This window comes from Xenopus laevis, chromosome 6L (assembly GCF_017654675.1).
Source record: "Xenopus laevis strain J_2021 chromosome 6L, Xenopus_laevis_v10.1, whole genome shotgun sequence".
Classification (NCBI taxonomy): domain Eukaryota; kingdom Metazoa; phylum Chordata; class Amphibia; order Anura; family Pipidae; genus Xenopus; species Xenopus laevis.
In genome coordinates, this window is record NC_054381.1 from 8541672 (window position 1) to 8565826 (window position 24155).

The 24155-nt window shown below is 41.4% G+C and overlaps 1 protein-coding gene across 1 annotated transcript in view; it reads right to left on the reverse strand.

The window, feature by feature from the left end:
* The window catches only part of LOC108718692 (obscurin), a 235192-nt gene that overhangs the window by 19916 nt on the left and 191121 nt on the right, over nt 1-24155 (reverse strand). The window contains exons 110-118 of the mRNA XM_041565749.1: nt 16376-16588; nt 15990-16101; nt 12962-13095; nt 6931-7043; nt 6666-6834; nt 5188-5269; nt 3688-3888; nt 2324-2384; nt 55-132 (exon numbers count right to left, since the gene is read on the reverse strand). Of these exons, the coding sequence (XP_041421683.1) occupies nt 55-132; nt 2324-2384; nt 3688-3888; nt 5188-5269; nt 6666-6834; nt 6931-7043; nt 12962-13095; nt 15990-16101; nt 16376-16588 (1163 nt within the window). The remainder of the gene's footprint in view (nt 1-54; nt 133-2323; nt 2385-3687; nt 3889-5187; nt 5270-6665; nt 6835-6930; nt 7044-12961; nt 13096-15989; nt 16102-16375; nt 16589-24155) is intronic.

Here is a 24155-nt window from a genome sequence, read left to right on the forward strand (position 1 = left end):
CCAATAGTATTCAGTATAATTCAGTATATTGAATTATTTTTTACATTTCTCTACCTTAACATCCAAATGAAGAATGTCCTTTTCATGGAGATATCCAATGGCTTCGACAAGCTGTTTAATATACACTTTCACCTGTAATCATTGGATAGACCTGGTTAGACTTCTATTTCCAACCACTAGAGGTGCTATATTGAAGGGCAAATAGATGTCTTGTGCTGGGAAAGCCTTCATTTCTACTAGGAATAGTCTCTGGGAAGGGAGTATAACTGTGGGATAGCAGGTATAGTAGGGAGAGATGGTGCCTATAGTAACAGTGGATAATAGTCTCTGGGAAGGGAGTGTGACTGTGGGATAGCAGGTATAGTAGGGAGAGATGGTGTCTATAGTAACAGTGGATAATAGTCTCTGGGAAGGGACTGTAACTGTGGGATAGCAGGTATAGTAGGGAGAGATGGTGCCTATAGTAACAGTGGATAATAGTCTCTGGGAAGGGACTGTAACTGTGGGATAGCAGGTATAGTAGGGAGAGATGGTGCCTATAGTAACAGTGGATAATAGTCTCTGGGAAGGAAGTGTGACTGTGGAATAGCAGGTATAGTAGGGAGAGATGGTGCCTATAGTAACAGTGGATAATAGTCTCTGGGAAGGGACTGTAACTGTGGGATAGCAGGTATAGTAGGGAGAGATGGTGCCTATAGTAACAGTGGATAATAGTCTCTGGGAAGGGAGTGTGACTGTGGGATAGCAGGTATAGTAGGGAGAGATGGTGCCTATAGTAACAGTGGGATAATAGTCTCTGGGAAGGGAGTGTGACTGTGGGATAGCAGGTATAGTAGAGAGAGATGGTGTTTATAGTAACAGTGGATAATAGTCTCTGGGAAGGGAGTGTGACTGTGGGATAGCAGGTATAGTAGGGAGAGATGGTGCCTATAGTAACAGTGGATAATAGTCTCTGGGAAGGAAGTGTGACTGTGGGATAGCAGGTATAGTAGGGAGAGATGGTGCCTATAGTAACAGTGGATAATAGTCTCTGGGAAGGGACTGTAACTGTGGGATAGCAGGTATAGTAGGGAGAGATGGTGCCTATAGTAACAGTGGATAATAGTCTCTGGGAAGGAAGTGTGACTGTGGAATAGCAGGTATAGTAGGGAGAGATGGTGCCTATAGTAACAGTGGATAATAGTCTCTGGGAAGGGACTGTAACTGTGGGATAGCAGGTATAGTAGGGAGAGATGGTGCCTATAGTAACAGTGGATAATAGTCTCTGGGAAGGGAGTGTGACTGTGGGATAGCAGGTATAGTAGGGAGAGATGGTGCCTATAGTAACAGTGGGATAATAGTCTCTGGGAAGGGAGTGTGACTGTGGGATAGCAGGTATAGTAGAGAGAGATGGTGTTTATAGTAACAGTGGATAATAGTCTCTGGGAAGGGAGTGTGACTGTGGGATAGCAGGTATAGTAGGGAGAGATGGTGCCTATAGTAACAGTGGATAATAGTCTCTGGGAAGGAAGTGTGACTGTGGGATAGCAGGTATAGTAGGGAGAGATGGTGCCTATAGTAACAGTGGATAATAGTCTCTGGGAAGGGAGTGTGACTGTGGGATAGCAGGTATAGTAGGGACAGATGGTGCCTATAGTAACAGTGGATAATAGTCTCTGGGAAGGGAGTGTGACTGTGGGATAGCAGGTATTGTAGGGAGAGATGGTGCCTATAGTAACAGTCGATAATAGTCTCTGGGAAGGGAGTGTGACTGTGGGATAGCAGGTATAGTAGGGAGAGATGGTGCCTATAGTAACAGTGGGATAATAGTCTCTGGGAAGGGAGTGTGACTGTGGGATAGCAGGTATAGTAGGGAGAGATAGTGTCTATAGTAACAGTGGATAATAGTCTCTGGGAAGGGAGTGTGACTGTGGGATAGCAGGTATAGTAGGGAGAGATGGTGCCTATAGTAACAGTGGATAATAGTCTCTGGGAAGGGAGTGTGACTGTGGGATAGCAGGTATAGTAGGGAGAGATAGTGTCTATAGTAATAGTGGATAATAGTCTCTGGGAAGGGAGTGTGACTGTAGGATAGCAGGTATAGTAGGGAGAGATGGTGCCTATAGTAACAGTGGATAATAGTCTCTGGGAAGGGAGTGTGACTGTGGGATAGCAGGTATAGTAGGGAGAGATGGTGCCTATAGTAACAGTGGATAATAGTCTCTGGGAAGGGAGTGTGACTGTGGGATAGCAGGTATAGTAGGGAGAGATAGTGTCTATAGTAACAGTGGCAATGGGCGGTTACTATCACTGCCCCACATAACAGGGGTTACAGTGTCCGTACCTCTCTTTCAGAGACAATATTTTTCTTGAACAGACGGTCAAGTAGTTCTTCACCACAGCATCTGATACAGTTAAGGAATCACAAAGACACAGAAGAAAAAAACGAAAGAAAGACAGGGAGTGGGAGTAGAGAAAGAGGGCACACTGACAAAGAATATCTGTGTGGGATTTCCATGGAAATGTGACATTTTGTCTTCAGATATCTGCACTGTTCTGGTTTATCTTTTGTGATACTTACTAATAGAATCCTCAAGCGATAACATCCAGAGTACAGGTGGAATAGACAGAGATGTCTCAGGGATAATGTGGATTCATAATAAACAGGGATCTTGTTGGCCTTACAACACCCTGAGCATTATATTGGCTATTCAGAAGATAAATAATGGATGAACGTTGCACCAATAGAATATTGGTGGTAAGCATTTTTTTTATATTACCTCTTTCACCTTGCACTTAATAAGATAAGCTAAGGAATAATCACCTAAACTGCTCTGTGACTTCTAATATCCTTATCATTTACAGTAGGGGGTACATTATCCCTTATAATACACGAGTGATACTCAGAGTTCCCTGTATAACTCAGCCTGCAGCCTTGTGCCTTTATATGGTCACAGAACAACCCCTCAGTGACTTCTAATATCCTTATCATTTACAGTAGGGGGTACATTATCCCTTATAATACATGAGTGATACTCAGAGTTCCCTGTATAACTCAGCCTGCAGCCTTGTGCCTTTATATGGTCACACAACCCCTCAGTGACTTCTAATATCCTTATCATTTACAGTAGGGGGTACATTATCCCTTATAATACATGAGTGATACTCAGAGTTCCCTGGATAACTCAGCATGCAGCCTTGTGCCTTTATATGGTCACAGAACAACCCCTCAGTGACTTCTAATATCCTTATCATTTACAGTAGGGGGTACATTATCCCTTATAATACATGAGTGATACTCAGAGTTCCCTGTATAACTCAGCCTGCAGCCTTGTGCCTTTATATGGTCACAGAACAACCCCTCAGTGACTTCTAATATCCTTATCATTTACAGTAGAGGGTACATTATCCCTTATAATACATGAGTGATACTCAGAGTTCCCTGTATAACTCAGCCTGCAGCCTTGTGCCTTTATATGGTCACAGAACAACCCCTCAGTGACTTCTAATATCCTTATCATTTACAGTAGAGGGTACATTATCCCTTATAATACATGAGTGATACTCAGAGTTCCCTGTATAACTCAGCCTGCAGCCTTGTGCCTTTATATGGTCACATAACCCCTGAGTGACTTCTAATATCCTTGTAATTTATTGTAGGGGGTATACATGGTTCCTTAATCATATATAACTGACTATAACGGATACATATCCAAGATGAGAATCAGTGTTTTTCTAGTTTCGAAGGCATCAAGCAGGCAGGTGACTTTGCTGTGGGATATCTCGGAGAGCAGATCTTTTTCCCTGTAGGCTTGTTGTCGAGTCTTGCTTCTCAAAGGGATGAACTTGGCTGCGCAGTTTGCGCCGTTTCCTTTATGTACGACTCGTTTTACAAAACCGAAACAGCCTCTGTATGGAGTAAAATATCATTCTTGTGAGAGTTTGACTTACAGAGGACAGGAAAGAATTTACTCTAAACATTTATGATAAGTAAATTCAAAGTGAAAGTCGAAATTAGAGAAGCAGGGCCCTTGCAATACAAAGATCTAGTGATGATGTGAAAGGCCAGCAAAAAGTGCTCTGCTGAGCCAAAGGTCAGACTGGAGACTTGGGACATTTAGGTTCTCTTCATACTATAACATAGGGCCTCTCTCCAAATGAATCAGTTACTGGAAAACCCATGTATTGTGCTAGACCAGTGATCCCCAACCAGTAGCTCATGAGCAACATGTTTCTCACCAACCCCTTGGATGTTGCTCACAGTGGCCAAAAAGCAGGTACTTACTTTTGAATTCCAGGCTTGGAGGCAGGTTTTGGTTGTATAAAAACCAATATACTGCTAAACACAGTCTCCTGTGGGCTGCCTGTCCAAATACGGTCTACCAAATAGCCAATCACAGCCCTTATTTGACACCCACAGGGACTGTTTTTATGCTTGTGTTGCTCCCCAAATGCTTTTATATTTGAATGTGGCTCATTGGTAAAAAAGATTGTGGACCCTGTGCTAGAGACTCATGTTTATTCTTGTGGATGTCTCCTTTTTTGAACAGGCTGACCAGGGGGGACTGTTACTGTTGGGAGGCACTTACTGTGATATCCTGGGGGTTCACCTGCTGATTCCAAATCTGCCTCAACACTGTGCTCATCAGAACAGGTTGCATGAGACAGGGACACAGTGAGGAACCACCAATGTTTCCAAAGGTATCCAGTCTTGCTCTCCATGTCATCAGCAAAACTGGCTTGATGTGATCATTTAGCTCCAAGAACAGCAACAGGATCACAAAAGAGCCCATGAAAATGGATTTCCAGTCCTTCCTGATCAACATCTAAATGATACCATATATTGTCTTAAATATATTGATAATGGGTTGAATGCAGAGGACCTCTTGTATTAGACCAGATATCGTCTGGCCAAAATAAGATTGGTATTATATGCTCAATGGTTTTGACACCCTTGTGGAAGGTCTTTGGGTTAATCACATCTCCATCTGGGTTTGTACTCATGACAGGTGTCTGCTAATTTTTTAAAGGCAAAGCAAGTGTTCCTTTTTTGTGTTGGCCTCCATGTGTGTGAAGCTATTGCAGAAGGAAGGACCAAGCAAACCCTACAGCTATTTGCTAATTTCATATGAATGTCCTTCAGGAAGTCAGGGTTACATTTAGAAATCACATGGTTTTTGGTGATTAATTATCTCACTCTGACTGTACCTTCCAATTTCTTCTTTCACCTCAAAGAAGGATTTCAGTTTTCGCCTTTTCTGAAGTGTCTCCTCCGTGTGTTCTTTTGTATCTGGGAATAAAAGAGAAGTCATTAATCCTCCGCATTGTATCAATATAAATGAATTGCTGGCTTTGTTTATTTCATTTTATAAATGCAAAAGGAACAGTGGGCGTAAAAGCATCTCACTTATAGGTGACTAATGCCAGTATTGTCTTGCATAGATGTCTCCATGGGTTTTGCTCAGGTTCCCGAGGACAGAAACACCATCTCACCAATAGCCAAAGGCTGGAGGGCAGCATTAGGGTATCAGAGTCATATAAATCCTACAGTCACTGGGGTCTCCTCATATTACTAACACAAAGTCACAGTTTCATGAATGTATTGGCTCCACCAGGTTTACAATACAAAAAAACACTTTCTGTTTATTCACATTTCAACATAAGACTATTGATGGAGCCAATACCTTCCAGAAAACTTGGCCCCCAGAGTCACACAGTAAGTCACTTTTTCCTCATTTCTGTTCTTACCCACAAATGTGTGTTCTTTCCATTTACTCCCACACACCTTGCCCCATCTCGATACTATCTCCCCCTGTTCCCTGATCCTTTGCTCATCTTTATACCCTCTTCATCTCCTTACTTCTCCTTCTACCATGTCCATGCTCTTTCTATCTCCTTACCACTTCTCGCATCTTTTTTGCTCTTCATTCACACCTCACTTCGTCTTCATCTTCATTTCCATTCTTCCCCACTCCTTTATTCATCTCGATCCTCTCCCCACATCTTTCCCCATTACCATACCCTTTCCACCTTCTCTCCGTTTATTTAACCATCTCCACATCATCTTCACCTCCACCATCTTAAACTCTCCATCTCCTCCCTGTTCCTTCCCAACTCCATGCCCTCTCAACCTCTTCTCAGCATCTTTCCCAATCTTCGATTCCTTTACATATCCCTTCCATTCCTTTCCTATCATAATACATCTCTTCCTCACTCCTTCCCCATCTTCATACCCTTTCCATCTCCACCCCACTCCTTCCATATCTCTCTATGGCCTCTCAGCTCCTTTCCCAGTCTTTAATTCCATTACATATCCTTCCCACTCTTTTTCCATCTTCATATAGTCTCCATCTCTTCCTAACTCCTTCCCCATCTTCATACAGTCTCCATCTCTTTCTCACTTCTTCTCCATCTTCATACCCTTTCCATCTCCACCCACTCCTTCCCTATCATCCATGCACTCTCTATGGCCTCTCAGCTCCTTTCCAAATTTTCAATTCCATTACATATCCTTCCCACTCTTTCTCCAGTCTCCATCTCTTCCTCACTCTCCATCTTTGAACCCTTTCCATCTTAACCCTGCTCCTTCCCTATCATCCATGCCCTCTCTACCTCCTCCTCAATTAATAAACAAGTATATATTGTCTAATTAACAGCATAAATACCGTCATAATAGTAATAATTACCTTCATGCATAACGAGCTCAGCCTTGCAGGACACCTCTCCCCCCATATTTTTAGCAACACAAGTGTATATGCCGCCATCATCTGGTTTTGTGTCTTGGAGGATTAAGGAATATTTTCTCTCTTCTTTCATGATTTGGATTCTTTCACTTTCATTTAGTAGGATGTTATTCTAAAGAATGAGATGAGTGATTATTAGATATAGTTATTCTTTTGTCAGTAGAACCCCGTCTGCTTGATGCCAAGAATACCCATTTATCCATCTCACCTTGTACCAGGCTATAGTGAGTGGTGGTGTCCCCTCTATCATGGCATCAAATCTGGCTGCATCCCCGCACTGTGTATGGACATCTTCTATGGTCACCTGCATATACGGAGGTGCTGTGGGGGCATAATTAGAGTTATTGGAATAACTGATACAGAGAATATCAATATGCTACAACAGATGGAACATTTCTTCAACAGAGATTCCTCTTTGATAATATTCTGAAAGAGAATTGGTTGGACCCCATAACACTTGCACCAGTGGTGGCAGAAGCAGTGGAACAAGACAGAAGACTGTAACAGAACCAAGATGGTGCCACAGAATAGGGACAGGTATATGCCATATAATTAATTGCCAGAATGTGTAAAGCAGAGCCAGAGCCACGTCCCAATAGGGAATAAGTAATTGTGGGGGTGACAGCTTAGAATGTGGGGTTCTGAGTGCTGGGTTAGTAACTGATATCAGTGTTTCAGATTAGCTAAAAAGAAAATGTTATCAATATTTACCACTTTGTAGCTATTTCATTGAATTTTTTCCCCCTGCAGCAAACTTCTCACAATTGCTGCGAGCCCCAGACTGACAGCTGGAGCAATTGGTGATATCAAGTGAAAATGGCTAGACTAAGGGGTTGGGGGTTCAATATATCGACCCAGACCAATTTATATACCTGCACCTGCTCCGCATCTGATATTGCTCCATCAGCAGTAAGACTTGGAACAGGGCCGAGATAGGTCGGCAAATTCGTCCACCACCCACCTGCGACCCACCTCCGAAGACGATTGGTTGGACTGAACCTGGCCAACTTGTGGGTCACGTTTAGTAGAACTCAGGGAGCATGCTCAGTAGGGGCCAAAGTTGTTGGTGCTGATAAAATTGCATCAGTTGTAACAACATTGTAGCAGTCTAAGGAGGAACAATACAGAGCAAGAGCAAGTAATGTAGTATAATAGTGCAACTGCAGCTCTCAGCCTTGTCACAGCATGCCCTTCAGATCCTGGCCGTGTTTGGCAGCACATGTCTCTGGCAGCAGCTTAAAGCGTCACACGGAAATCATTAGCACCAGAGACAGATGGCTGCCTTTCCGGAATACTCCATATTGCTGCAGCCCGAGAGCAGGTGGGTGCTGCCTTACTGTGTGCCTGGAAAGGAGCTGACAGTTGCCCTGAATCCTGTGGCAGTAGCACTGCATTATACTACACATTTTAAAAAGGGTAACTTTACCCCAAAACCGCTCTCTTGCTCTTGAAAGAAAATGTCATTTTCGGCAAATTCCCGTTCATTAAAAATGTTCCTTTTTTTTTTTTTCAAGTGTAAATGTCATTGTTACTGAAAGCGGTGTCTGTCTATCCCATTGTGATTTCTGGGTCCAGTGATGGACTGGCCCACAGGGATACCAGGAAAACTCCCAGTGGGCCCTCATGCTGCTAAATATTTCGCTTATTTCATGGCCATTCCCTATTTCTATGAGAAAAAAGAGGCTAAATAGATGGAATAATAGATTATAATATGTAAAGAAAAGAGACTTGGAGAATAGAGGTTGAGTGAGGAGAAGAATAATAATAGTAGTATTAAAGGATAAGTAAACCTTTAAAACAAGTGAATGTAAAATTGATGAGAGTGTTATTCTAAGAACTTTCGCAATTTACATTCATTATTTATTTTCTTTTAATTCCAAGATATTAAGAGATACATGTGCTGTTAATATGGATGAAATTTGTTACAACAGCGCCACCTGCTGGTCAGTTTCCCACCAGTCTGACCAGCAAGTAGTCAAGGAAGTTGTCAGGAGAAAGAAAGAGGCTGCTCTGATGTTCTTCTGCTTAGGAAACCAATTAGAAACCTTTCTGAAATCTTTCCTAAGCAGAAGAACATCAGAGCAGCCTCTTTCTTTCTCCTGACAACTTCCTTGACTACTTGGTGGTCAGACTGGTGGGAAACTGACCAGCAGGTGGCGCTGTTGTAACAAAATTCATTCAAAATAACAATACACGTATCCCTTAATATCTTGGAATTAAAAGAAAATAAATAATGAATGTACATTGCAAAAGTGCTAAGAATAGCCCCCTCGTCAGTTTTACATTAACTTATTCACTTATTTTAAAGGTTTACCTTTAAAGTGGAGTGGGCCCCTGGTCTAAGGTTTTTGGGTGGGCCCCTGGTGTCCCAGTCCGACACTGTCTGGGTCTGACGCTTGCAATGGTGCAGGTGAACTCCAGGTCTGTCAATCAGCTGATTTCTGCTACATTGTTTCAGGAGTCAGCACCAGCAGTGCAGTGAATATGAACAGACTGTGTATGCCGGCAAGTTGCTTAGAACAAATGATAAGGTGTAATGGGAAAGTGGATGCTCAGGTGTGGGTGAATCAGAACGAGGTGCTCTCCTATCCCCTGTGCAGAGACTAACACCTTGCTTGGGCACCCGGCGTAATGTGATAATATAAAACAAGGTGGGAGGTTGGCACACGCTATTCCTGGCACAATTAGACTTAATCCCAGCGAACATAAAGCACCGAGCAACACACATTAGGCTTCACTTGAATAATTAGCTGTGGTGTTTCCAGGCATTAGTCAGTTTTAGTATCAGATTAATGGGGGACTCGCAGGTATTTTACTTATTCCCCCCTTTCATATACATGTGCTATTGCCACCCTGAACTGGGTGTTAGTTTTATGGCTCCCACGCGGGACTGCGTCAATAGATGCGCCATTTCTGCGTCAAAGGAATCCGCCTGCCACCTTATCCCCATGTTAGTTGTTGTGAAAAATGCACGTGCTGTAGCCTTTGTTTCAGGTGCAAATACAGTGGAATTCGGTTAAAATCCAGCTGCTGAGAGATAGTAATAATTAGTTATCACTGGCACAGCCAATCTATAGAGGCTCACACTGTCTGGCGGTGCATGGAATTTATAGGCAGTAGTGATGAGCAAATCTGTCCCATAAAATTTGCGAAACGCATTGAAGCCAATGGGAGTCAAACTTTTGTTTATTATAAACATTTTTGTCTTGGCGATTTTTTTGTCACATTTTTGCCCCAGTTTTGTATTAAAAATTCGCAGATGCCGTAATGCGCCATTTTTGCTGGGAATTCATGGCTGCTGATAAAAGTAGCTTATCATTAATGGGGCAGCCATCTTTGAATTTGTACTATACATACCGATGTCTGTCACACTTCAATAGGAAGCTAATTGGCACATGAATGATACCTGACCCACCCACTCCCAACCCGCACCCAACCCAAAGCTGCCACCCCCATTTATACACCCGCACCCCCGGTTGCATAACTAGATATTACTGGGCCCCACAGCAAATTATTTTACCGGCCTGCAAAATGTCTAGAGATTGACCTGTTTTACCAATATTCATTGAAATTGTATATGAATTAGGGCCTCATGGGGCCCCTAAACCTCCTGGGCCCCCCTGCAGCCGCAGGATCTGCTTCCTCTGTAGTTACACCCCTGCGCAACGCCCACCTGTGAATTCACGGAAAGGGGCAGGACAAGTGTGAGCTTATAAATGGCGGCTGCTGGAGCCAAAAACCGGCAGAGAGAGAGAGAGAGGTCACAGGCAGGGAGAGTGGAAGAAGAGCTCAACCCGAACCAGCCCTCAACCTGCTAAATGTGTGTTGAAGTCGCCTAAACCCGCCTGACTGGTGGTTAAACCCGCAGGTCCCGTAGTTATGGATCCGGCCTGGACATCACTAGTGTCTTCCAATTATCTCTCCTGACGAATTTCTGACCATATATTGGGCAGATTTGAAAACCCAGTCAAATGAGAGGAGCACTTGCCTGTTTCCTTCCAACTTATTCCCATAGGATCCTCATATGAACTCATTGTTGATATTTGATTTAGGCTAATTTGGCACCCCACACAGGCAGAGGTTGCCATGAGAGTGAATCAATTGTGTTTGACCGACTATAGTTAGGGCCACATTTCCAGACTTGCCTTCTTTGTCCCATCACTTGTTTCATCAAATTGGATAAAGACCCACTAACGGCCTCACAGGGGGGCACATCTATCACCGCTCAGCATTGGCTTTGGTTGATGAGAAATATTTAAACAAACCTGTTCCTTTCTGTGTCCTGTAAAATCCCCAGAATCCCCCTGAGTTCAGAGCTTGCCCTTTTCTTTCCTTAAAGGAATTCTGTCATGATTTTTATGATGTCGTTTTTATTTCTAAATGACACTGTTTACACTGCAAATAATTCACTGTACAATATAAAATGTCATTCCTGAACCAGCAAGTGTATTTAGTTGTAATATTGGTGTGTAGGTGCATCTCAGGTCATTTTGCCTGGTCATGTGATTTCAGAAAGAGCCAGCACTTTAGGATGGAACTGCTTTCTGGCAGGCTGTTGTTTCTCCTACTCAATGTAACTGAACGTGTCTCAGTGGGACCTGGATTTTACTATTGAGTGCTGTTCTTAGATCTACCAGGGAGCTGTTATCTTGTGTTAGGGAGCTGCTATCTGGTTGTTAGGCTGCTGGGGAGGGGGGGATATCACTCCAACTTGCAGTACAACAGTAAAGAGTGACTGAAGTTTATCACAGCACAAGTCACATGACTGGGGGCAGCTGGGAAACTGACAATATGCCTATGTCATATTTCAAAATTTAATATAAAAAAATCTGTTTGCTCTTTTGACAAACGGATTTCAGTGCAGAATTCTGCTGGAGCAGCACTATTAATTGATGCATATTTACTGGTGCATTCTCCCATGACAGTATACCTTTAACAGCTGCCCATTGGCATTATTGCAATTTAAAGGGTAAGTTGGGCGGCATCACCCACTGTGACCTTGAGACGTCCTTGTTTCCCCTGTATGAGCAGCACATCCAATGTTCCCATGCCAGCGACACTCTCTCCTCTCATTCATTTGTCCTGTTCAGCTTATTAGTGTCATTTACATTCCAAGCAACTCGCCATTCAGTGGCCAAGGGACTGAGCAAAGGGAGGATAAGCCACGGGCTGGGGCTCAGTAACAAGCAGTTCCTTATCAATATATAAAAGATCCTGGGGTGCAGGACACTCATTCCTACAGGTTCCTAAGGATTTAGGCTACACATTTAACCCAATACTCACATCCCACTGCTAAACATTAGCCTTCACATTTCATTTATTCCCATACATAAATATTACAGTTGTAAAGTTACAGTTTCACAACATCCGCACAAAGGTGGGACTGCCCCGTAAATCGCTCCCAAAACATTTCCCCAAAACACTTAGAACAACAAGCCTGCAGCACTTGCTGAATTCCAGATTGCCACAACTCAAAGTCTTTTGTTGAGAGACTACAACTCCCATCAGCCCTTAGTAGGTAGAGGTGTTGTTTTGCTCCAGCCCAGAGGCCTGTGGAATGGGCAGTCTCCTGTTAAAGACACCCTGGGAAGTATTAAGGGAGTACAGTATTCTTTTAATTGTTGCAACCATGTTTCATATATTATGGCAAACACAACTATCTGATCCCCATTGTGAGCAGCAGTCCTGTCCTGCTTTATGGCAGCTGAGATTCTAGCTATCTGTATAACAGAACATTCTGTCCCAGTGGCTGCACAGATCCTATCTGATCCCCATTGTAAGCAGCAGTCCTGTCCTGCTTTATGGCAGCTGAGATTCTGTATAACTGAACATTCTGTCCCAGCAGCCGGAGTTTCTATCTGATGAACATTGTTTACATTGCAGTGGAATTCTGAGCCCTTAACAGAATAAATTAGCAGCGAGAGAGATGAAAGCTCAGCAAAACAAAGAGAAATCTTTCCTGCAGTATTAACGTATGTGTTTTTATACAAATGGAAGCAATAAAATGTTGCCCATGGGCAATGAGCAGGGCATGAATATGAAACAGAAATATCCACAGGATCATCGTTTGCCCTCTCCTGCAGAGCTTGCAATCTAATGCAGCTGCCTGAGGAAGATAAAGTGACTTTCCCAAGGTCAGTAGGAGGTGATACAGTTATGAATCCCAGGAAAGTCTGGAGACATGAGAGAGTATTGTCGCTGCACAGACACACAGACAGTGGGATACACTGAGTACTCACTTGTTGCTTTGTCATCCTTAAAGTGGACACAAGTTGTCTCCGTGCTCTGGATATAAACCTGGCTGTGAACATCCCAAATGTGTGCCGGGGCCGGGGCTCTCCTCAGGTACCAGTCCGACGCTTCCATCCCCAACCTGGAGCAGAGCAGCTATTTCACTTGCTATTTTTACACCAGTATGTGACTAAGACAATCTGTTCCCGGGAGGAGAGAATCACATCCTACTTCTCTTCTGCTATTGCCATTTTCTGCTGTTTCTCTAATTCAGCACTTGCTGCTGGGACCTGGGATTATTCCACTACTGCCTGCCTCAACCCAATGCTCAGTCTGCCAGCCAGCAGTGAGGGGGTTAAACATCAAACCACTTTTAATAGAGAGAAAGAGAATATTGCCGCTGCCCTGCCATGTACTCGGCACTGTGCCCTCCCCCAATGGGTGATCAGCGTTTTATAAATGGGCACTTTCTGGCACTGGCAGGGAAGAGGTTAATATTTTACATGTGCAGCGGAATCTGCTCTATTAATTTACTCTCGCTCTTCCCTCATCAGCTTATTTGTGTCCTGGGTACCCCTGGAACTATAGCAGGGTGACTGTTACCCCAATGTTTCTATATATCTGTAACCTTGTTATGAGCTAAGGGGGCCCAGCCTGAAGGCCAGTTAGGGGGAGATTTGGGGTGAGTGCTTATTTGTGTCCTGGGTACCCCTGGAACTATAGCAGGGTGACTGTTACCCCAATGTTTCTATATATCTGTAACCTTGTTATGAGCTAAGGGGGCCCAGCCTGAAGGCCAGTTAGGGGGAGATTTGGGGTGAGTGCTTATTTGTGTCCTGGGTACCCCTGGAACTATAGCAGGGTGACTGTTACCCCAATGTTTCTATATATCTGTAACCTTGTTATGAGCTAAGGGGGCCCAGCCTGAAGGCCAGTTAGGGGGAGATTTGGGGTGAGTGCTTATTTGTGTCCTGGGTACCCCTGGAACTATAGCAGGGTGACTGTTACCCCAATGTTTCTATATATCTGTAACCTTGTTATGAGCTAAGGGGGCCCAGTCTGAAGTCCAGTTAGGGGGAGATTTGGGGTGAGTGTTTATTTGTACCCTGGGTACCCCTGGAACTATAGCAGGGTGACTGTTACCCCAATGTTTCTATATATCTGTAACCTTGTTATGAACTAAGGGGGCCCAGTCTGAAGGCCAGTTAGGGGGAGATTTGGGGGTGAGTGTTTATTTGTGCCCTGGGTACCCCTGGAACTATAGCAGGGTGACTGTTACCCCAATGTTTCTATATATCTGTAACCTTGTAATGAGCTAAGGGGGCCCAGCCTGAAGGCCAGTTAGGGGGAGATTTGGGGTGAGTGTTTATTTGTACCCTGGGTACCCCTGGAACTATAGCAGGGTGACACCCCAATGTTTCTATATATCTGTAACCTTGTTATTATGAGCTAAGGGGGCCCAGTCTGAAGGCCAGTTAGGGGGTGATTTGGGGTGAGTGATTATTTGTACCCTGGGTACCCCTGGAACTATATAAATGTATATCTATATATTAAGAGAAGATGAATCTGACACTGGGAACATATTGTCAGTCTCCTCATCACAAGGTGCTTTCGTGACAAACTCTGACATTCATCATGAAATCCTTTGCAAAATACATCACTTTATTTCTACCCCATCAAACAGATGCATCAAATCTGGCCCAAAAATAACCCTGTAGCGCGATGAGCGGATCACATGCACCACCCTGACACCCCCTCATTGCTGAGAGGGGATCTATCACCGGCTGGTCATGAGTAAATATTTTTGTCACATGGATGTTTAAATCGAATTGAATGTATTTAATAAATATAAATCCCCAATACAGCTGTTGAGTTTATTCATTGTAGGCACATTTACTGCATTTGGTGCTTCCACATCAGGTGACTTTGCAGTGCATTATGGGCAGGTTTCCTGATGAACTTTGTATAAGTGTCTGGAAGAGTCTAAACACTGGCCTGTCATTGATCACCCCAAATTTCCTCTCCCAGCTCTTTCTCTGTCCCCTGTGGACACTCTATAACCACCAACTGAACCCCACCCGATCCTCTCATGGTCACACCTCTACAATTTATGTCACCACCCTATCCTCTTATTGGTATGAACCATTCTGAGGGGTGTCATTTTTGTGGTTGGGGAGAGCTGAGGGGGAATCTGTGCTGGAGACTTATAATTAATCTTTGGCTTTCATGGACGGACACCTAGGGGGTTATTTACTAAACTCAGAATGGCAAAAACCCGAAAATTTGTGTTATTTTAGTTTAAACTCTAAAAAAAAATTTTAGTGGAAAAAAAAAAATCACAAATTTGTCTGAATTTGTTATACCTGAGGATGGAAAAGTCCAAATCCGAAAATCCGGCATCTTAGACCTGTTGGGGTTGCATAAAACTCAATGGGAGAAGTCCCAAAGATTTTTTGATCTGCGCTGGGTTTCGTGCAATAATCCGAAGTTTTTTGGGGTTTCAGGCAAAAAATCTATAAAAATCTGCGTTTTCGACCAAATAAAGATTTGGTCTGGGTTTTTTCCAGAAAATATTGAGATAAATTCAGACTTTGATAAATAACCCCCCTAAAGTGTAAATTTTCACGCAAACACAAGACCTGACCTAGAAGGACATGCCCTTCCTTGTGGAAAATATGCTTGAATGGACAGCAGTAATGATGTAAAATGAATTATATGATGAATAAAAGCTTCTACCAGGTCTAGTAACCCATAGCAACCAATTACTGCTCAGCAGACACATTTTACTGGTCAACTGTTTGAAAGCAGACATCTAGTTGGCTGCACTGGGTTATTAGACCTGGTACAAACGTTGAGACTTTTACTAGTTTTCTGGGGTAAGTCTTCTTCTATTAAACCAAGTTATCCCACTATCTTTGGACCATATCCACAGAATTCCTAAAACCAGTATAAAACTCAGCCTAAACAATCAGCCTAAAAGGACATCATTTTGACATCTCCTCACTTAGAATGTAGAAAACACAAAGTTCCCTTTACCTGATGGGAATGTGAAGCTCCGGGGCCCCAGGCGCGTTCTCTTTTTGGGAAGCCGTCGGGAGTTCATGTGTTTCTGTCGTTTCCTTCTGTTCAACGTGTTTCTTCTCTTCACCTGTCAACGACGAGTCTCTCAGGCACAGACAATAACAGGAGTTTGTATCTCAAGTGATTATTTAGCACAAGAATATTTGAAGTGTTTGTATAACCCGTTGGGCCCCAGTGGCAATTTGCCAGTACTTTGTGCCAAACTGGATACAGAACTCGTACAAACATATGGCCAGGGATTTATAACATAAACAAAGGGCTACAAAGTATTAATACAAACACTTAAGGACAGTTTTGCTCCGAGCACTGGATGTCTGGGACAGGAGTCATATGAAACATACCTTGGTCTTCTGGCGTCTGTGTGTTGGCATCTCTAAACATGTCCATTGCTTTGCGTTCTTCTATTGAAGATTGGACAGCTGCGGATTTCTTCGTCTCCAGACTTTTGGGAGTTTCCAGATGAGGTGGCATTGGTGTATCTACTAGCTTCTGGAGAACTTGTCTTATCTCCTGATCTGCTCGTTCCAGTGAAGCCCTGATGGAGCCCTCCAGACCTGGTTTAATATAGGAACATATACTGTAAATAACTATATCAATAACTACAGTCATTTGATATTGATTGATAAAGTCATTGATATGATATTGATGATACAGTTACATTCAGGGGATATTCCCTTAGAACCCACAGATTCACAATCACCCTGAATAAATATATATTTTTTTAGTATTTTAATTACTTTTATTGCAAAGCACTTTTATTTATTTTTTTCCTCCAGCCACTGATCAGCTTGACACCATTCCTTCCATTCTTTTCCATCTCCTGTGGTTCCTTCCCTGCCTCTTCTATCCATGTCGTCATCATGATGTCGGCAATGACCAACAATGACCTATTTATTAAAGGTTTGAATTGGACTATGCCGTCTCTACTCTATATCTCTTCCATATTCTCATACACTGAATATTTCTCACATGTTCCCATTGCTCTATGGCCTTTCTCAGGTCCTGTCCCAACAGGTTGTAACAATACTGACTACAACACACTAACCAATTATGTAGCAAATTTCATCTTGCCAGATCTCAAGGCCTCTACTCTAATTCTGCTGACCTCTCTGTACTGTGGTGCTCATTTGTCTTCCATTTAATTGCTATTCAAATAAAGACCCAGCCTTCTTCACCTTTCTCCCTTTCTCACCTTTCTGAGCTTCCAAACAACCAACTATTAGGGCAGAGACAGATCAGAAGATTCGGGCCTCTTCTTAGGGTGACTAATCTCCCCGAACTGCCTCCCTGCCGTCTAGAATCGAAATCTCCTGTGAGATGGCACTCAGATCATGTCGTTTTCTGAAGTTGCCTCAAGAGGGCTATCCTGCCGGCGGGGAGGCAGTTCGGGGAGATTATTCGCCTAAGAGGAATTTTGTTACCTGGCGACTATTCTCCCTTTATATTCTTGTGTGTCTCTGCCCTTACCCTCTCCTAGCTGGACTTAGATTCCGTATCATTCCTATCCATACAAAATGTGGCTTCAAGGGTCCAAATTTTAGGGCGAAGTGTAAAACACAAAAATCAGCAATGCATTAAGTTTTACCCACAATAACATGTTCTTGTTTTTATTCTGTCATACTTAGCCCACCGTGACCTCACTAATTATATAATTTATGCGTTGGGTTCATTTATGATAGAATACTAGTAAAAATATGTTATTGCTCAAAAAATGTGCCTCTGATATTCAATAGAGTGCTCACCAGAAATAGGCTAACAGGGCTCCCTCCCAAATGGTCTATGTGTTGCCCCTAACTTGAAATAAGTATAAATCGGCAGCAAGTTTAGTGCTGAGATTGCAGGTAGATCCATGTGCTAAGTACTGTATATAGCATTAATGGTTGCAACTTTGTGCCCATGTACGTACCTAATTATTTGTAGCTTAATGGGAATATATACTTTAATGAATACTGTAGTGCATTAAGGTACACTACAGAAAGAAATCATAGAAATTGGAAAATCAACGCCATCAGTTTTATATTTCTGTCACAGAACCAGGAGAATCTGTGGTGTAACTACTAGGGGTGCAGGTGCTGTGATTGTACTTGTCACCACACCCCTTTGGGGCCCACTGGAGCCATAATAAAGCATTCTGCGGGTGGCTAAACAAGGGAAATTCATTGGTGTGTATGTAGGGAGGGCGCCAGTGCAAGATTCCAGTGGTGGATCTGGCACAATGTACCCCAGGCCTGTCCATGGCTAGTTACACCACTGAGGAGAATTGGATCCTTTCATCCAGATCCAGCTGTTGGTTCCTTTTTTCCTATTAATTTTCCTATTAAATTTCATATTTTTCTTCTCACGTATTTCTGATCTTTGTTTTCTATGTGAATTAAGTATATGAAAAACAGATTTAGGGGGCTATTTACTAAACTCTGAATGCAAACATCTCGAAAAAATTTGTGATTTTTTTTTATATAAAATTGGACTTTAAAAAAAATCACGAATTTTTCGGAATTTATTAAACCCCGAGAATGGAAAAGTCCAAATTAGAAAATCCGGAATCTCAGACCTGTCGAGGTTGCATAGAAGTCAATGAAAGAAGTCCCAATGATTTTTTGATGTGCGCTGGGTTTTGTGCAATACCCCGAGTTTTCCGGCAAAAAAACATAAGAAATCAGAGTTTTCAGGTGAAAAATCCGAAAAAATCTGATTTTTCCCACAAAGCAAATTTTTCGGGAAAATGCAATAATAAATAAGCATAAAAAAACCCAAGCGGATTTGATCGGACTTTGTAGCAGAAAATGTTGAGATAAAATTGGACTTTGATAAATAACCCACTTATAGTATAGTAAATCAAAGAATCTTCCATACCATTGGTGCAGTAGGTGTCTGGGGATCATTTAGCCCACAGGTGCAAAAAAAAAAGCAAAAAAAAAAAATATATATATATATATATATATCACTGTTGCTTCCCTTCATTGTACTCTTCCCTAATTCAAAAATGTGTTCCAAAAATCGACTTTATCTTTATTATAATAGGTTGGATTTTTCTGGATGAAGTGCATGGGGGGGTCATTAATAGTGAAAACCCAGTTATAGGGGGTTATTTATCAAAATCCGAATTTATCTCACTATTTTCTGAAATATACTCCGATCAAATCTGCACATGTTATTTCCCTTTATTTATCAATACATTTTCCTGAACAATTTCAGGTCGGGAAAAAAAAATTGTGAAAAAGGGCCGAAAATTCGAATCGTAGAAATTTTTCGGATTTTCTGGCCAAAAAATCAAATTTTTTCAGATTTTTGCCTGAAAACCACAAAATCTTTGTATTTTTGCAAGAAACCCAGCGCAGATCAGGATATCTGTGGGATTTCTCCCATTGACTTATATACAACCTCGCCAGATCTGAGATGTCGGATTTTTGGATTCAGAATTTTTCCATCCTCAGGGGATCAAAATCACAAAAAAATCAAGTTTTTTTTCCACTAAAAATTTGGATTTTATAGTAAACAAAACTAGAATTTTTCGCTTTTAAATAAATAATCCCCATAGTGTCTGTTATACTCCTGGCTTCTCATAACATAACATTGCTATGAGATTAGAGGTTCAAGCCAAATATTAGCCCCTTGTGTTACACTTGACAATTCTGAAAGCCTTGTGTCTGTTTTGATATTAAAGCCAGTTGCTATTTTCTCCCTTCTGATTCTGTTTCGGTAGCACATCTCACACGGCTATTTCCAGGTAGCAGAGATATTGGGAATCTAATTGCAATTTCATGCAGTCTCAGTGCCATCAACTTGCAAGATACACATGGCTGACTCATAGTGACCTTGCCCAATTGCTTAAATTGTATTCATTAAACGCTCTATTTACATTAATTAACTAAGTGACCTGCACGGGAGTAGGAAATAACCTGTGAGAATTTATTTAAGACTTTGCAATCCTCGTTTTCTGGAAAGGATGCTCAGCTTAAGGGTCACTTATGGGTTGATTTGGGAAGAAGCCCAACAGTTAGGGTGAGATTTGGGCCAAATGTGTGTTTACTGTACTAGATCTTCAAGGAACTATGGCTGAATGATGAGCACAGCCGTATTAAATATCTAAAACACTGGTACTGGAGTTATTGGGGTCCAACCAAATGTTTTTAAAAAGGAGAACTAAAAAGTGTAAAAACAACTGGGATGGAAAAAAAAAGAAAGGAGAACTAAAAAGTGTAAAAAGAACTGGGATGGAAGGAGTGGATGGTCATTAGGAAATATGTATTTGGAGAGGGACCTAAACCAAACATTGCACCACGGTTTATGGCCACCATAAAAAGAATGTTAAGATAGATTGCCCTTTAAAATAGCTTTGAGAGTCATTAATATTATAATGGGCAGGAGCACAGTGCCTGTATGTGTGGGCAGTGAGGGCTGCAGGGGTGGGGGAGGTGTAGGATGATCCCATGGCTTACCCCTGTTTGATGCCGTTGTTTACTTCCATTGGACATGAATATTAAGCCCCTAGTGGCTCCTGAACTCTTAACTCTTCTTTTTCTTGTGAAATGATGTCACTGGGATGCACATACAGGGAGTATCAGGTGCTCTAAGGGTGTTGCTATTATGTTTAGGACAGTGGCATTACCTATTTCATAACTGTAGAAGCTGAGTATAGTAATGCTAAGAAAATTTGAAGAACCTCCTTCAACCCAAAAACCACCTGAAAACCATTAGAATTACGAGGAACACGCATTTGCTGTCTATGAAGGTTTTCATTCATCCAGGTCATGGTATAGCTAGCAGAAGTAAATCTAGAGCAACTGGACTTGCTGAGTAATCATTGAAGACACTTCACTACTCATCCGAGCAGCTTCTTCAGTTCAACTGACCGGTGAGTTTCACTTGTCACCTCATAGGATAGTTACACTGCGCCATTGTGATTGGATTAGTGGAAGAGTTTATATGCCGAGGACTTCCCAAACCAGTCAGTTGTACTGAAGAAGCTGCTCGGATGAGTAGTGAAGTGTCTTCAATGATTACTCAGCAAGTCCAGTTGCTCTAGCTTTACTTCTACTAGATATGCATCTGCTGTCTTACCACCTATATCCACCACATAGTGGTATGCAGCAGTCACAGTTACATCACTCGGTATATTATTTCTCTATAGAGCTTTCCTGGGCAGGAAAAAATAATGTGTGCAAAGTAGTAATGTGCAGCCTGAACTTTAGTCCCTTCAGGGAAGAAGTTGTAGGCCAATGACCTGGGCAACTGATGGTTGGAGATACCTGATACAGAACATGTGCGCTTGGATGGCTTTGCAGCACTGAGCCCAGTGTTTGATTCCAACTAGGACATTATCTTTGAGTAGTTTGTATGTTCTCTTTGCATCTGCTAGGGCTTCCTCTGGGTTTTCTTCATAATCCAAATCCAAACAGGCAGGATAATTAGCTCCTGATTAAATCAACCATGGTGTGTATGTTGGTGCTATTTAAATGATTACAAAATAATATAATTCTATGTATATGTCAATTTCACTGACGTGTGTGCATGCCGATATATAGGTATAGAAGCAATGTCCACATTCAAAAGCTGTTCTTACTGTGTATAGAAGTGAATCAACATCAACGGTAAACATAATAAATGATCATATGATCATTATTTACTGTACTTAGAACTCTTTATGAGTTGTTGTCATGGAAACATTTATTTCTGGAAAAAAATGGAACATTCAAGAACCCCAAGTAATATTGTACAGGTATGGGACCTTTTATCTAGAATGCTCAGTACCTGGGGTTTTCCAGATAAGGGGTCTTTATGTAAGTTGAATCTTCATACCATAAGTCTACTAAAAAATCATTTAAACATTATTTAAACACAATAGGTTTGTTTTGCCTCCAATAAGGATTAATGATCTAAGTTGGGTTGAAGTACAAGGTACTGTTTTATTACTAGAGATAAAAAATTTAATTATTTCATTAAAATAAACTCTATGGGAGGCCTTTCCATAATTCAAAGCTTACTGGATAACAGGTTTCCAGCTAACGCATCCCATACCTGTTACTGATCAGCAATGAGCTCTAAAATAACCAAAGGATTTGTATATGGAGCAATACAGCCCTTACATACATTGAAGATATGAATATTATAAGTGACAAAAAGTTCCATGACCATCTTGCACTAGGCCACAGGTTGAGTTCTTTTCATACTGGTCATCACACTCCTCAGTGGAATCTAATACCATCATTATTTACAGCAAGGCATTTGCAATCTGTTTTTTTTTTAAGAACAAATAGGATTCAAGGAGTCATATGATAGAAGTGACATCCCTAATTATTTACAGAAGGATATTAGAAGTCACCAAGGAGTTCCATGTGGTCATAAACGGCACAAGGCCACATGTTGAGCACTTTTATTCAGGTTATGGAACTTGAAGGCGACTTCTAATATCCCGATATGTACAGGGGGTACATTATTTTTTCTAATAAACAGGTTTCAGTCATGTGACAGAAATGACATCACTATTATAACTGATGACATCACTATCACTGTTTATAAGGATATATTTTACCAGATGTTGATGGCTCTTTATTATATGTCTTTTCTTGCTGAATAAAACATAAAACAAAGACCAGGTCCTCGTCTGAATGCAGCTGCCCTGGTCACGTAAATCAAATTTTTATCTGATATTCTTTTTGAATCGGAGCCGGAGGTCAATGTTTCATGTGTCTGAGAATTGACTTTTTGATCTGTCTATTTATATCAAATATAAGCGAGATATGTAAGGAACTAGGGTCTTCCTACCAGTTAAAAAGAAAACAAGGAGCCACCAGAGGACTTTTGGTGCATTTAATAAGCAGCCAACATTTATTTAGACAAGAAGTACAACATGATCCATGTTTCAAGTCAAGGCACTGTCTAATAATGATCTCATTCTACCCACTGTCTCTATAAACATGAATCTTCATCTGGAAGTCCAAAAATATAAAGACCAGCCCTTTAAATACATTTAATACTGTGCAACTAACCCCCCATTCAAAGGGGAAAAAAAGTAAGCAGACCTCAAACAATACAGTATGGTTCACAACCACTGTCTCTTTCTTAGATTAACTGGACATTATACTATTAGCAATCTACAGAGGTCAATGTTTCACAAACATCTTCAACTGAAATGTTTATGGGGGGAGTTAATAAATAAAAACTAGAAAATTAAAGTACATGCTTCTGAAAACTACAATACACCATACAAACATTCAAATCATCTACAACATTAACGGCAAGCTTGTCACTTTGAAAACGTGTTAAAATGGAACTGTCACAGTCCCCTTGTTACAGGATTGATGTGCCAACTGTTCATTGTACATTCAGATTCTATTTTCTCAGTAGAACATATTCCTAATGCTATGGTTAAGCCTCAGTTGGAAGAGGGACAAATTAAAGAAGCCTCTTCCAAAACAGCCGTTTACTTGACAAAGTACATAGCAAAAACTCTGTCAATTGAAGATGTTTCATACATGAACCTTAAAACGATGACATTCTATAAATAAGGGATAAATAAGGGTCATGTCTCATTTTTTGATGTTACCCTTTAACTATTTTTAATTATGACACTTTAGTTATTCAGTGTTGATTTGGACCAAAATACATCATGCTGTGTTGATGGCAATGGTCCAGCATGTTGACTTTCTTTTATTTTCTGTAGAATTATTTTATATCACGGCAGAATTTGGCAGTGCTCAAAGCACTGACTTCATAATCACATCTGCTAACGTCACTATCGAATGTGTTTATGTAAACACAGATTTTCATTTTCACAATTGCAGTTGAGTCATATACACATGACAGTGAATAGTAAGTAAAGGTATGGTGAGGTATCTACCATAAAATAATACTCTTCATTAGAAGGAGGAGAATAATCTGTTGGCACAAACTGTAAGATATTATTAAGCTTATTACCTGCTAGCTCATCATAGTTTTACTATGGAATGACACTTTCATAATGATATTTGATGTATTTAATGTAAATGCAATAGTGTTCCCTTTAAGACTGCATTAGTATACATCCTTCCTTTTTGTGCACCATCCCCTGTATTTATTCCCCTGCCTTAACTATGGGAAGGATCCTTTTTACTAATATGCAATGTCACAGTTTCTCCAAGA